This window comes from Stomoxys calcitrans, chromosome 3 (assembly GCF_963082655.1).
Source record: "Stomoxys calcitrans chromosome 3, idStoCalc2.1, whole genome shotgun sequence".
Lineage (NCBI taxonomy): Eukaryota > Metazoa > Arthropoda > Insecta > Diptera > Muscidae > Stomoxys > Stomoxys calcitrans.
In genome coordinates this window covers 106,177,780-106,191,437 of record NC_081554.1, presented here as the reverse complement: position 1 = coordinate 106,191,437, position 13,658 = coordinate 106,177,780, and the positions used below count along the sequence as shown (strand labels likewise).

Genomic DNA, 13,658 nt, shown 5'->3' with positions numbered 1-13,658 from the left:
GAACTGCGAAAAAAAAACATTTATTTAGTGAAATATTTCAAAATATTGTAGCTTTAAATAAATATTTTTTTTGTTGTAAAATTTCGAGAATTAATGAACACAACTGTAATCTAACGTTTTGAGAATTGGAAACTTTGGTAGTAAAATGCCTATTACTTCAGGATTACTAATGTAAAGGATGATTTTTTTGAGGTTAGGATTTTCATGCATTAGTATTTGACAAATCACGTGGGATTTCAGACATGGTGTCAAAGAGAAAGATGCTCAGTATGCTTTGACATTTCATCATGAATAGACTTACTAACGAGCAACGCTTGCAAATCATTGAATTTTATTACCAAAATCAGTGTTCGGTTCGAAATGTGTTCATTCACCGTAACGTTGCGTCCAACAGCATCTTTGAAAAAATACGGTCCAATGATTCCACCAGCGTACAAACCACACCAAACAGTGCATTTTTCGGGATGCATGGGCAGTTCTTGAACGGCTTCTGGTTGCTCTTCACTCCAAATGCGGCAATTTTGCTTATTTACGTAGCCATTCAACCAGAAATGAGCCTCATCGCTGAACAAAATTTGTCAAAATTTGAACACATTTCGAACCGAACACTGATTTTGGTAATAAAATTCAATGATTTGCAAGCGTTGCTCGTTGGTAAGTCTATTCATGATGAAATGTCAAAGCATACTGAGCATCTTTCTCTTTGACACCATGTCTGAAATCCCACGTGATCTGTCAAATACTAATGCATGAAAATCCTAACCTCAAAAAAATCACCCTTTACATAAATAAATTATTTGCTATATAATTTAAAATAAAATTTAAGCTTTTATACTTTAAAATACTGAAAGAACAAAATTCAGCTATTTGCAGCGCAAGCTATACATATAAAAAGGCAACTATATTTTATCCGAGATATATTTGGATCTGACCATATCATTTTTTTCAAGGTAGGGCAAATTTTGAGTTGCAGTTGGTTTAGTAGAGGTACTATACCAAGGAGGTCGCCGTAGCGCATAGGTTAGCATGTCCGCCTATGACGCTGAACGCCTGGGTTAGAATCCTGGCAAGGTCATCAGAAAAAATTTTCAGCGGTGGTTTTCCCCTCCTAATGCTGGCAACATTTGTGAGGTACTATGCCATATAAAACTTCTTTCTAAAGAGGTGTCGCACTGCGGCACGCCGTTCGGACTTGGCCATAAAAAGGAGGCCCCTTATCATTGAGCTTAAACTTGAATCGGACTGCACTTATTGATATGTGAGAAGTTTGCCCCTGTTCCTTTGTGCAATGTTCATGACCAAAATTTGCATTTTACTATACCAAATTTTAACAGCAAATTAAGAATATATTAAATTTTATACTATAAAAACTGTCTCCACTAAATTTTTTTTTGTCGCGGTGAGGGCTCGATATAATCTAATCTAATAAGATATAATTATAAATTAGTAGATGAGATTATAAGTGGGAAAAATTCAAAATGCAATTATATTTATTTAGATCTAATTATATAAAATTAATGGGTCGATTAAAGATTGCAACCCAACTGATGTTGCGTTGTCGTGAGATAAAACCTTGATATAAAAATTAGTATAACATTGGAAATTTTTGTGAAGTGTAGTCAATATCAGTGCTTTTAAACATTCAGCTACTAAGTAAATTGTAGAAAAGTACGCAATTCAAAAAGAAATTGAAATTTGTATTAAAAATTTGCCCGTTAGCAACGCAATTGAAGTTGGGTTGCTTTCCATAGTCGACCCCTAAATACAATACCTGCATAGTATTCATAATTTTAAGACTTAAATGTTTCCAATATACAAAATATAATACGAGTATCTCCTACTGATTATAACCACAGATAGGAGCGACTGAAAACGTTGAATCAAGTAAAAAGCGTTATGACCGGTCACCGAAGAAGTTTCAGGCGCAAGCATTACTTAATAATGCAGAACAAATTCGGTGTCCGGTTTGTTAAGTAGTTTATGATACAATGCAATACTTTTTATAATTTTTTCTGGTTAAAATTGTAATAGTTTTTGCGACATTTTTACCTATGTAATAAATAAATTAGAATGAATTGAATTCAAAATTGGGCATGGTCTCATTTTTTTGGGTATTATTTAATTTTTTCATAGTGAAAAAAAACCCAAAGCATAGGAGTTTGTTTTTATTTTCTATTTGAGCTTTATTTCCAAAAATTTGGCGTTTATATCATTTATGTTGGGGGATTTTTTCATTAGGGGTTATATTATTTTCGCCTTTGGGGGTTATCTCGTAGCACCGTTATCTTTACCCAACCTCCAAATTTCGTCTATGGGATCAAAAGGAAAAAAGCGTGGGTATGCGCTATACAATTGCTTTTTTATATTAATACAGTAGACTCTCGGAAATTCGAACTGTACAGAAATTAGAGCAGGCATTTTTAACTTTTCTTTCTAAACTTTCTTAGAACTCTTAGGTTCTAGTTTCTGGACAGCGTTTTCTTATGATTTTTTTTATTATGCAGGGTTTTTTTCGTTTTTTGTATGACAAAAATCAGTTTAGAAACCAAATTTAGACGATCTACCGCTCTAATTTCTGGAAGTTTTTTTCAGTTTACACAGCAAAATTTTTTATGTATCAAGTTTTTTTTTTATGTATCAAGGCGTGAGTACAAATTATTTGGTCAAATGTTTTAATGTGACAAAATCATCCATCAGCTATATTAAATCCAAAAAATACGAAATAATTAATGCATTGGACAGTACTTATCAATAAGAAAAGAAAAAAACTTTGCACAATGCCGAATACGAAGAAATAGAAAAACGACCTTATGCTTGGTCTTTGAATCAGCGGGAAAAGCAAATAAACCACAGTGACAGGACATATACTTAAAACAAAGCGAAGTCAATTTTTATAGAAATGTGCCCCGATAAGCTAGAAAGCAATTTAACTGCTAGTGATGGATGGTTCACCAAATTTAAAAAACGTCATGGAATTATATTTTTTTTATATAATCTAATGTTGAAGAAATCACTCCATTCATACACAAATTCCGGGCAAAAATGATAGAAATGAGATTAAAGCAATCACAAATTTACAATGCTGATGAATATTTTTCCGTTGTCTACCAAATAACACATTTGTAGCAGCATGTGAAAAAACTGCTCAAGGGTTTAAAACTCAAAAAAAAAAAGGCTTTCAATTTTACTATTTTCAAATTCAGATGGCTCACATAAAATAAAACCATTTGTTGTAGGAAAGACAAAGAAATTCTGATGCGTCAAATATTTTGACAATCCATTTTCTTATGACTGCTCAAAACTGCTTGGATGACTTCCCGGATCTTTAACGATTGGTTTCACAACAAATTTATAAAGGAAGTATATTAAGCTTTGAATATTTTGCTTCCGACCACTGATTTTCTCTATGTGCATAAATAACCTTCCACCCCGGTTCACATATTCCTTTATACACATATCCCAGCAAAAAATTTTACTTGTCTTGGAAGCAATACGAAAATATTCTAGCATACTAATGTGCATTTCGTATGCTAAATAATTATGCATGAAACTTTCATATATTGTAAAGTAATATTCCTTTAAAAAAATTGAAAATAATTGCTTCCGATCGGCGGTTGTGTATGTTAATAGCGATTTGATTTAAATGAACGAAGTTCAAATGAAACACTTCACGATCTTCAAGACCGCTTCACGAAAGCTAGAAATTTGCACGATTTTTATCCGCGTGCTCTTGAAAAAAATAAAATCATCAGTTGAATTTACTATCTCGAACAAGGTCATGGCGCTTGTTTGATTTTTTTCTCTCCCTTAATTTTTTTCGCTGACTTACTTTGTTGTCGTTTAACGCAACAAAGTAAGTACGAGATAAAATTAACTTGTTTTCAAAATTATATTTTCAGATTTCTACTATTAAAAAGATTTAAGGAAATGGAGAAGCCAAAATTTGAGTTGTATTTTTGTACCCACCACCATAGGATGGAGGTATACTAATTTAGTCATTCCGTTTGTAACTCTTTGAAATATTCGTCTAAGACACCAATAAGGTATGTATACTCTTGATCGTCTCAACGTTCTGAGTCGAGTCCATCCGTCCGTCCGTCTGTCAAAATCACGACAGCGGTCGAACGCGTAAAGCCAGCCGCCTGAAATGTTACACAGATAGTAAATATTGATGTACGCCATTGGGGAAGGCAAATGGACCATATCGGTTCAGATTTAGATGGCCAATTTGGTTGAAATTTTGTGTTTCGTTATGATTTCCAACAACTTTACAAAGTACGGTCCGAATCGGTTTACAACCTGATATAGCTCCCATAGCGTAACTTAATGCCTTTTTACTTGTTTCATTATAGAAATTATAATAAATTACTGAATTTTTCTATTTATAGAAGCGGTAATTATTGAGAACAACGAAATAACAATGTCTATGTTTGTGGCTGAATTGAGAAAGGCTATTCGACTGTTGAAAAATAAGCAGTGCAAGTATGAAAGAATTTCTTGTGATATTCATTCCCTTGGTCAAATTAGCTCGACTCTTTCCCCATTTGGGAAGAAATAATAATGTAAAAGAATAAATGTTTTAAAAATTCTGTCCATTGCTTATAAATGAAATTAACTCTTTTTATAGTTTTTAACCAGTATTTGAATCACTTGAGACTGAATCCAAATTTAAATATTACTGAGAGGCTATTTTGATTATTTTTAAAATTTTTTTTACTATGAGATGCTTCCTGACAATTCATAAAATAATATTTAAATAAATTAATTTATTAATATTTGTAACTTGGGATTGCACTTGAATTAAAGCGACATAGACTACCTTTCATGTATGTATGTATATTGACGATTTATTTTGAATGACATACTGCTAATAAAATCAACAGCAAAAATTTATAAAAAACGTTATATTTTCTGGGTATTAATCGCAGAAAATGGCGTTATAATTAAAAATATACTTTGCATGAAAAAGGCAAATTAGATATGTGATGCTTATGTTGAATTTTTGATGTTAAACAAGAAGCGCTAAACTATGTGAACTAGTTTTACCATTACCTTACCTTAAACAAGATGCGCATTTTGGATCTTTAAGCAATCGCATTTAAGTGGGACACCGCCCTAAAGAATCATGCATGCTGGAAGCAACTGTGTATGCTAATGTCACGATGGCTTTAACTTACACTATTGCATCCGGGAGTGCAATATTTTTCGCTGGGATATGCCGATGATGTCCAGCTCTATCTGAGCTTTCTTAAATCTGATATAGGATTCTTCAAAACCAATGAAGATTTTGATATTGTTTCTAGATGGGCTCATGACATCGAACTGTCTCTTTATTTCAAATCGCAACCAGAATATTGTCAATGATGAATGCATATTAATTGGTGACCAGCATATCCAGTTTGTTATCAAAGCTAAAAATCTTGGCATAGTTTTTAATAACACACTTACATGGACTGATCACATAATTGCGACAAACGCATTCGTTTACACCATAACACACACGTCTTCTGTTGGCTAAATCGTACCTACTACCTGTGCTCTGCTATGGAAGTGAGCTATTTAGTAAATGTGACTCTAGAAACACTAGACGTCTGGAAACCGCCCACAATGCTATTGCTAGATACGTTCATGGACTTAATCGATATGACAGTTGTTCGCTCTACGAGAAAAGTATATGTAATGTGAAATTTGGTGATTAGCTTGACATCAATAATATTTTACTCTTACATAAAATCATCTATGAGAGATGTCCGCAGTACCTGCATCAAAAATTGCAATTTGGGAGAACAACTCGCAGGATTTTAATAGTCGCCCCACAGTATCGTCTGCTCATATCAAAATGGCAATATTTTACAAATGCGATCCACCTATGAAACTCTCTGCCATCAAATCTTCAATCTATTGGCAATGCAAAACTATTCAAAAAAGCTATATTGTAAAACCTCTAAAATCGCGTGGTCATATTATTGTTAATGTCACTAAAATTATGTGTAAAAAATTGTAATTGTAAAAATATATGTTAGTTATATTAATCCATATTTCTTGCCACGTTGAATGTTATTGATATCTCACATACTGTAGTTGTAAAGATCATTGTTATCTTGTTTTATGTGAAAACAAAACAAATAAATCTAAAAATAAATACTTTCCTTATTTTTTATAGGTTGTTCAGTTTTCGAAAGACAACAACTTGGCCCTAAAAGCTCTTTTGCTTTTGGACAACTGTACCGCCCATGCACAAATAGAAAAACTGCAAAGTGAGGATGGCAATATAGTAGCATATCTTTTACCACCTAATGTAGCAGCAGCTGTGCAATGGACCAAAACCCCACTAAACTGACCAAACTTTTTTACAGAAATAAGTTGGTAAATAAGTTAATTGGTGAAGGCGAAGACATTGCTTAGCAGTTAAAAGCCCTTCAATGTTGCTGAATCGAGCTTGGAAAAATTATTAAATTGGAATCCAAGTGATTTCGACAGCGATAATGATTTGCCACCACTAGCACAATTATTGGGTTGCCCAAAAATTGCGGATTTTTTAAAAGAAAGTAAAAGCATTTTTAATAAAACTTAGAATGAACTTTATTCAAATATACTTTTTTACACTTTTTTTCTAAAGCAAGCTAAAAGTAACAGCTGATAACTGACAGAAGAAAGAAAGCAATTACAGAGTCACAAGCTGTGAAAAAATTTGTCAACGCCGACTATATGAAAAATCCGCAATTACTTTTTGGGCAACCCAATGTATCTACAAAACCAGAATTAAAATGAAGTTCTTGAAATTAACTAAAACCTTCTGAATCAAATTAACGAAGATAATTTAGATGGTGTATGATGATCGGGAGAGAGATTCCCTAAATTGGGTCCGGGAATTTGCTGCGGAAACTGCACCGCAGTCAGCCAAATGGCAGTTGTCGACAAAGGAGAGAAACAGGGCTGTTGGAGTGGGATAGTCAATGGACTGTCATCAGTATACTCCGATGTCATTGCGGAATTTCCTGGGTCTCCTCCAGTTTGTGACGATGCAGGCTGATATCGAGGCCGATTCAAACTAATTGCCTTCGGCGATCAACGCTCAATTGAAATGTATCGTTGTGCGCTAAAAAAGATTAGTGAGATCTGGCCAAGTGCAGCACTAGATTTAGTCAAGAAGGAAGATTTTCTTTCTCAACCAATGGCGCATGCTTGGATTCCAAGGATTCCCTCAGATTCTGAAGCGATACTTGGAAGACTAAGGGAATCCTTCAACAACAGACTGGAAGATTGGAAGAGGCTGATGGTCACAGGAGACATGCACTATTCGTAATAAACTCCAGCTGTCAACAAGTCTGAAGGGGCTGTGTCCTACTGATTCAACAAGTTGAAACTAAAGGTCTATAGAAGCGGTGGGGTTGGGGAGTCAGGAGACGACTCAGCAGTTGTTGCTGAACACTTGCCTGAGGAACTATCGACCACATCGCTAAAGTCTGGCGGATTGCAGGAGACTGAAGCGGCGGATCAAAAGCGTCAGTTTCAGCCCTACAAGAGAGAACCTCTAGATCAAGTTGCATATCAAGCAGGTCAGCACAACATTCACGCAGATCGGTAGAAAAGTTTTTGAAAAAGGTGATTGTTTAATTTGATCAAAAAAAAAATTTTTTTTTTTTTAAAATATGCAATGTTATATTTAATTTGATCAAAAAAAATTTTTTTTGAAAATATGCAAATTTTATGTTAAAATATTTGCGAAAAGCGCACTGTATATGGCGCACCCTCGATTTCGATGCAACATGGCTGTCGCTAGCGCTTATATACATATTTAATTTTATGTTTTTATTTATGGTTGGCAATATGACATCATTAACGTCCTCATGCATGTTTGATTGCATCGATTTGGCTGAAATTTTGCAAATAGTTAGTGTTCTTTTATGACTTCCAACAGTCGTGATAAGTACGGTCCAAATCGGTCTATAAACTGATATAGCTCCCATATAAACCTATCTCCCGATTTAACTTCTGGAGTCCTTATAATCCGCAATTTTTGTTCGGTTTGTCTGAAATTTTGCATGCGGGGTTCTGTTACGATTTCCAACAACTGTGCCAAATACGGTACCCGGTCTCTCGATCATCCTTGTTTGGTTCTCAGAAGCTTTAATTTTTGCTGGTTTGACAGAAGTTTGGTATGTAGAATAAAAGTAAGCCCGCTATAACAAGTGCTCTTGTCTGCTTCCAAACCCCCAGAGAATGTTGTTCAGCCATAAATAGAGAGTTTGAAGTGACAAATCGATATTTTGAACAAGCAATTGTTAAATGCCCAACGAGTGTCAAAAAATGCATTTTCTGCATGCACTCCTGCATCCAGTTTGGCACCAGTGGTAACAGGTGACAATTTATGTGAGAGTTCCCAGCATGAAGCAGATTCGAATGGCCAGAATATTACATCACAATCTAATTAAACAGCGGTCAACATACCGTTGTTACTCTCAGCCACCGCCTCTGCAACCTGCTCCGTCGCCTGCTACTTCTCCGTCGCTGCCAGCTTCTCTGCCCGTGTCTCAGTCACTCCAATTTGTGCAGCCGTTAAACGCCGTTCAACACCTGCGATTTAATGCAAGTATTTTAATGCCGCCATTACCGAAAAAATTGTATGATTTGCCAGATTTTAGTGGTGTCCCTGAAGACAGGCCTATGTGTCTCACAGCGTTTGAGAATTCCACTGCAGCATATCAGTATAACAATTTTGAAAATTGGTTACAAAAAGCTTTAAAGGGCGATGCTAGGGAGTGTGTGAAGTCGTTGCCCATACATCCGGATAATGTGGCCAGTTTTGAAACAATTGAAATTTCAATATGGCACACCAGAATTGTTGGTTAGAGGACAGTTGCATCAGGTGCGATAAATTCCGTCCATTAGTCAAAGTGCAGTGGAGAAGTTAGTGCCGTTGGCAGTGAAAGTTCAAAACCTTGTCGCCTTTCTGGAGACTGCAAATGATCACCAACATTTATCAAATCCAACACAAATGGATGACTTCAAAAGTTGCCCATGAGCTAGAGATTGAAATGGATGCAGTACGCATCGAACTTGCAGTCGTGGCCCATAGTTTTGGATTTCAATAATTGGTTGAAAAGTGTAGCGAATCTCATTCGAAGTGTGCAGGATACAAGAACAAGCCGTTCAACAGCGAAGTGAAGTGAAGAGAAAAATGGTTCTTTATGCATCTGACAAAGAAAAGAAAATGGAGGAATGCCACCTATGCCGGGAACAACACAAATTGAGATTCCACTCTATGAAGGAGTGAAGGTGGAGTGAAGTGAAGAAATTAGGATTATATTTTTCGTGTCTTGGTAATGAACATTCAAGTAGGAATTGCCACCGTAAAAAAGAATGTCAAATAGATGGCTGGCAAAGAGAACAACATATTGTTGCACGATAATGAGAGTATCCAACGAAAATAATGCAAATTTAAAAAGTGTTGCTACCCAAAGTGGCCCAGATGCTAAACCGGTGTAAAGCTGCGTTTCGAGCATTCGTAGAAAATGTTGGTTGTTATTCCGCGTGGGGGCAGTGAAACTTTATGGTCAGAATTGTACTGTTGAAACATTTGCTCTGTTGGATGAAGGGTCTTCCGTGACCATGATTCATTGGTTCATTGGTGAGACAGCTGGGGCTTAGTGGCCGTCAAAGCAATTTGAATTTAAGCTGGTTTGGCGGAAAAAAATGCAATGGTAATTGATCTCCATATAAGTGGTATATCTAAGAAAAGAAAATATGCCTTGAAGAATGTTTATGGTGTTCCAAATTTCAATGGAGACTTTTATGGCGTAACGAAAGGGAAGTCCTGCCAGTTACTTATTCAATGACATTTAATCGTTTAGTTGGAATTGAAAGAAAGATGAAATGGAATCCTGAGTTTGGTGCTTGCTATAAGAAAATAGTTCAAGATTATGTCCATAAAAGGTGTGCAAGAAATTTAACAATTTCGACGCATTTAAATTCGAATTGAAATTTTACCGTGTAAATTCAGAGATTATTAAAGGTGAAATATGCACCACAAAGAGGGAACTATTAAGCATTGTCATGTCGGTGAACGACCCTTTAGGCTTTTTTATTGTAAACTCAGTTCATATATAATACTTTGTTCTTATTTTTGTTAAACTATATAAGTAGGCTTGCATTAGATTTTGTTACGTTCCCTAGACTATTGTTTAATATTAATATACAATTTTTAATTCTGTGAAAAACCTTTGAACAAACAATACCAATAAGTATTATTTCTTCGTAAAACGGCCTCAAATTACATTAGGTTATGGGTCCCACGGATAAAACTGGTATTGTGCAATTTTGCGGATTCAATTTTGAGAATTGGAAGTTTCTGTAGAAAAACATTTGGCTGCATCAGGATGCCTTTAAGCGGTAAATATGTCAACTCAAGACCAATAATGGTGCGTTCCGCAAGTTAGATGTAAAGGCCCAGGATATTATAACCTGCTTGATTCATGATAATTACCTTACAGTACATAAGAGATAAGGCACCCGCGATAGAAATGTCTTCTCAAAATCAAACCGTTATAAGAACATAATAAGGTAACTTAAAATTGAGAAAAGGTGAGTGGCTCACCCAACATTTCCTCAAATTTGACTCCCTGGTAAGGTAACTAAAAAGATCTGGTGCTAAGCTAGAAGAGAAAGCGATCCGGTGCACGGAGAAGGAGACAGAGGAGTATGTACCGGCAACGTAATCAGAAATGCAGAATGCTGGAAGGATTAGAACTGACATTACAAGCACTTCTACGGCAGCTTGAAAAATAATCAGATCTCCCGAAGAGCACAACGCTGCTAAGATACTGAAGAAGAAAGAGCTGCCCGCTATCAAGTACTCTTGGAAAAACAAGCCAGCCATCCCGCAATGAAGACCCAGACAGTGTCCTGCGGAGGTAGACAAAGTTGGAACAGGAGGAAGGAAGCGGACACTGCCCCTGAGTCTTCATGGAGGACTGTGACTTCCAATAGGAGGCCACAGCCTTCACGGAAAGGGAAGATGGTCGCTGGAGAATGGTAAGGAGCCCCCCTCTTACGCCAGAGAGGCAAGGAAGCACAACAGGGATGAGCTGACTTATGCAGTCATTAATATCGGCTGTGCATCCGGTAGGATTCCACCAGATCACCGTCCCAAGTGGAGGATCTGGTTAACGATCGAATTTTTGAACATGTGTGGAACACAAAGAGTCCACCCATACAAATGATGAGCCGCGAGTTTAGAGGGGCATCTTTACACTGCTTTTTACGTCGGTGGAATGTAATGATGCCCTCAAACAGCTCGTCAGAGGTATTCACGCTCCCTGGGAGGGCGCAAAGATTGACCTGGTGAGAAAGATGAATATCCCCCAACTCATAAAGGCGACAGTCTTCATCAAGGGATGGGGCAGTTGGGGCATTTGCGGCGGAACGCATGTTGGGATTCTTGGATAAGCAAAACCAAGGTTTGGTCGCAGAAAAGTGGGAGGTATTTCATAGGGAGGAGAAGGAAGGAACTCTCTTTGTGGTTGGCATTGATCAAATCTCCGTGACAAGTTTGGCTAAGACTAAAGGCATGACGCACTACGGAAGCAAAGCTGTCTTTTTCAAGATTGGGAAGACTAGGATAGGCAGAAATTTGCATTCTGCGAAATCAGGCCGTACAGTGGCAGGTGACTAAACACCACCCAACTAACAGGGGGCCGACAACGAGACAATCACGGCATCTCTCAATATTGGAAAGACTAGGAGAAGCAAAGATCCTAGTACTAAAATATCAGGCAGTGCAGTAGCGAGAGACCCAACACAGCCTAACAAACAGGAAACTGACGACGAATCCATCACCGACTTAAAGACTCGGAATACTGTGATAGGTAAAGATCGTAATATTGAAACATTAGGCAGCACAGCGACAGGAGACTTAATGCAACCCAACGAACAGAGAGACGATGATGGTACCATAACCTACTCCTAAGAAGCCCATTTACTTAAGATTTGGAAGGCTAAGATAGGCAAAGATCCTAGTATTGAAACATCAGGCAGAACAGGAAATGGAAACCCAATACAGCTTAACGAACGATGACATCAGGCAGTGCAGTGGCAGGAAAGTCAATGCAGCCTAAAGAACAGGGAGCAGAGATCATCACCTATTCCCAATATACCCATTTATTGGAGGACCAATGATTGAGGTAATCCAGATAAACCTCCACCGGAGCGAGACTGCTACACACGCTCTGATGGAGAAAATCAGCAATGGCGAGATTCATATTGCCTTAATTCCGGAGCCATGGACGAACCGGGACGAAGTTTCTGGACTGAACCATACCAACTACCAATTATACCGGAATCTTGGAATGATGACGTTGATCGAAGGTGTATAATTACGGAATTTATGGTGAAGGAATCCTTGAGGAGCTTCAGACCATTTATGTCACCAGGACCTGATGAAATATATCCGGCGCTACTACAGAAGGAGCATACTATTTGGCGCCTCACCTGGTCAATATTTTCACAGCGTGCCTAGGACTTGCATATACTCCGAAAGCATGGCAGGAGGCAAGGGTGGTGTTTATACCCAAGCCCGGCAAGCCAAGTTATGCGACACCAAAGGCCTACATACCCATAAGCCTTACTTTCTTTTCACTCTAAACCATGAAACGTATTGTGGACACCATGATAAAGAGTAGGATCCAGCGAACTGCTCAAATACAAACAACATGCATATGTCAATGGAAGGTCGGTGGAGAATGCCCTGCACACGGTTGTGCATAAAATAGAAGAATCCTTTGATGCCAAAACGTACACACTGGCGGTATGCATTGACATCGAGGGGGCTTTTAACAATGTGCGGACCGACACAGTGATCCAATCCTTAAACCAGTAACGGATGGATCCGGTCCTTAGAGACAGGATAAACCACATGCTAAGGAACAGGTGGATAAATTGTGTGTCCCATGGCATAAATATAAGGGACAAAGTGGCACAGGGCATGCCATAGGGGGGCATTTTATCGCCACTGCTATGGGTGACCACCATAAATGACCTAGAGGAGGGATTTGAACCCGTCTGGATCCGAACGAGCTATGCAGAAGGGCCGAAAGAGTCTTGCATACGGCTTATGACTGGGCTAGACCCAGAGGTCTCAATGTTAACCCAGAGAAGACTGAAATATGTCTGTTCAGGAGTAAGACGAAGGTGGGCCTAACGCACCACGTTTCCTCAATAAGACGATTTCGATATTTGACAAGGTCAAATACTTAGGTGTGATTTTCGACAGAAAACTGAATTGGAAGTGTCACATTCAGGAGCGTACTGAGAAGGCTCACCGATGTTGGGCACTATGTAGACCAATCCCATGGCAACCGGTTGTACGCACCGGATTGACCCGATGGAGTTCTTCATCGGCAAGGGTTGACGCCTCAGTGTATAACACACTGCTACAACAACAATAACTATGTAGACGGGCCGTAGGCTCGAAATGGGGCCTAAATAGGAGGAGGATAGTCCACTGACTCTACAGTAGTGTGGTGGACTGCAATGGAGAAAAAGTGCAACATAAGGACCATACAACAGGTTCAGAGAACATGTTGTCTTGGCATAGGCGGAGCGATGAGGACCACGCCCAATAGGGCACTGGAGACTATTCTAGATATCCGACCCATTGA

General features: G+C 37.9%; 1 protein-coding gene and 1 long non-coding RNA gene across 4 annotated transcripts in view; one reads left to right on the top strand and one right to left on the bottom strand.

The window, feature by feature from the left end:
- The window catches only part of LOC106092726 (uncharacterized), an 82,487-nt gene extending 77,775 nt beyond the window's left edge, over nt 1-4,712 (top strand). The window contains exons 2-4 of the long non-coding RNA XR_001222214.2: nt 3,900-4,043; nt 4,389-4,562; nt 4,628-4,712. This is a non-coding gene — a long non-coding RNA (uncharacterized LOC106092726). The remainder of the gene's footprint in view (nt 1-3,899; nt 4,044-4,388; nt 4,563-4,627) is intronic.
- The window catches only part of LOC106092724 (A-kinase anchor protein 200), a 44,404-nt gene that overhangs the window by 17,738 nt on the left and 13,008 nt on the right, over nt 1-13,658 (bottom strand). Inside the window, exon 1 of one of the 3 annotated variants that reach the window (XM_013259640.2) lies at nt 5,449-5,495. The exons of the other annotated variants lie outside the window; for them this stretch is intronic. Within the exon in view, the coding sequence (XP_013115094.2) occupies nt 5,449-5,480 (32 nt within the window). The 5' untranslated portion in view covers nt 5,481-5,495. Of the gene's footprint in view, nt 1-5,448; nt 5,496-13,658 lie in introns of those variants that run through there. 3 annotated transcript variants of the gene reach the window in all.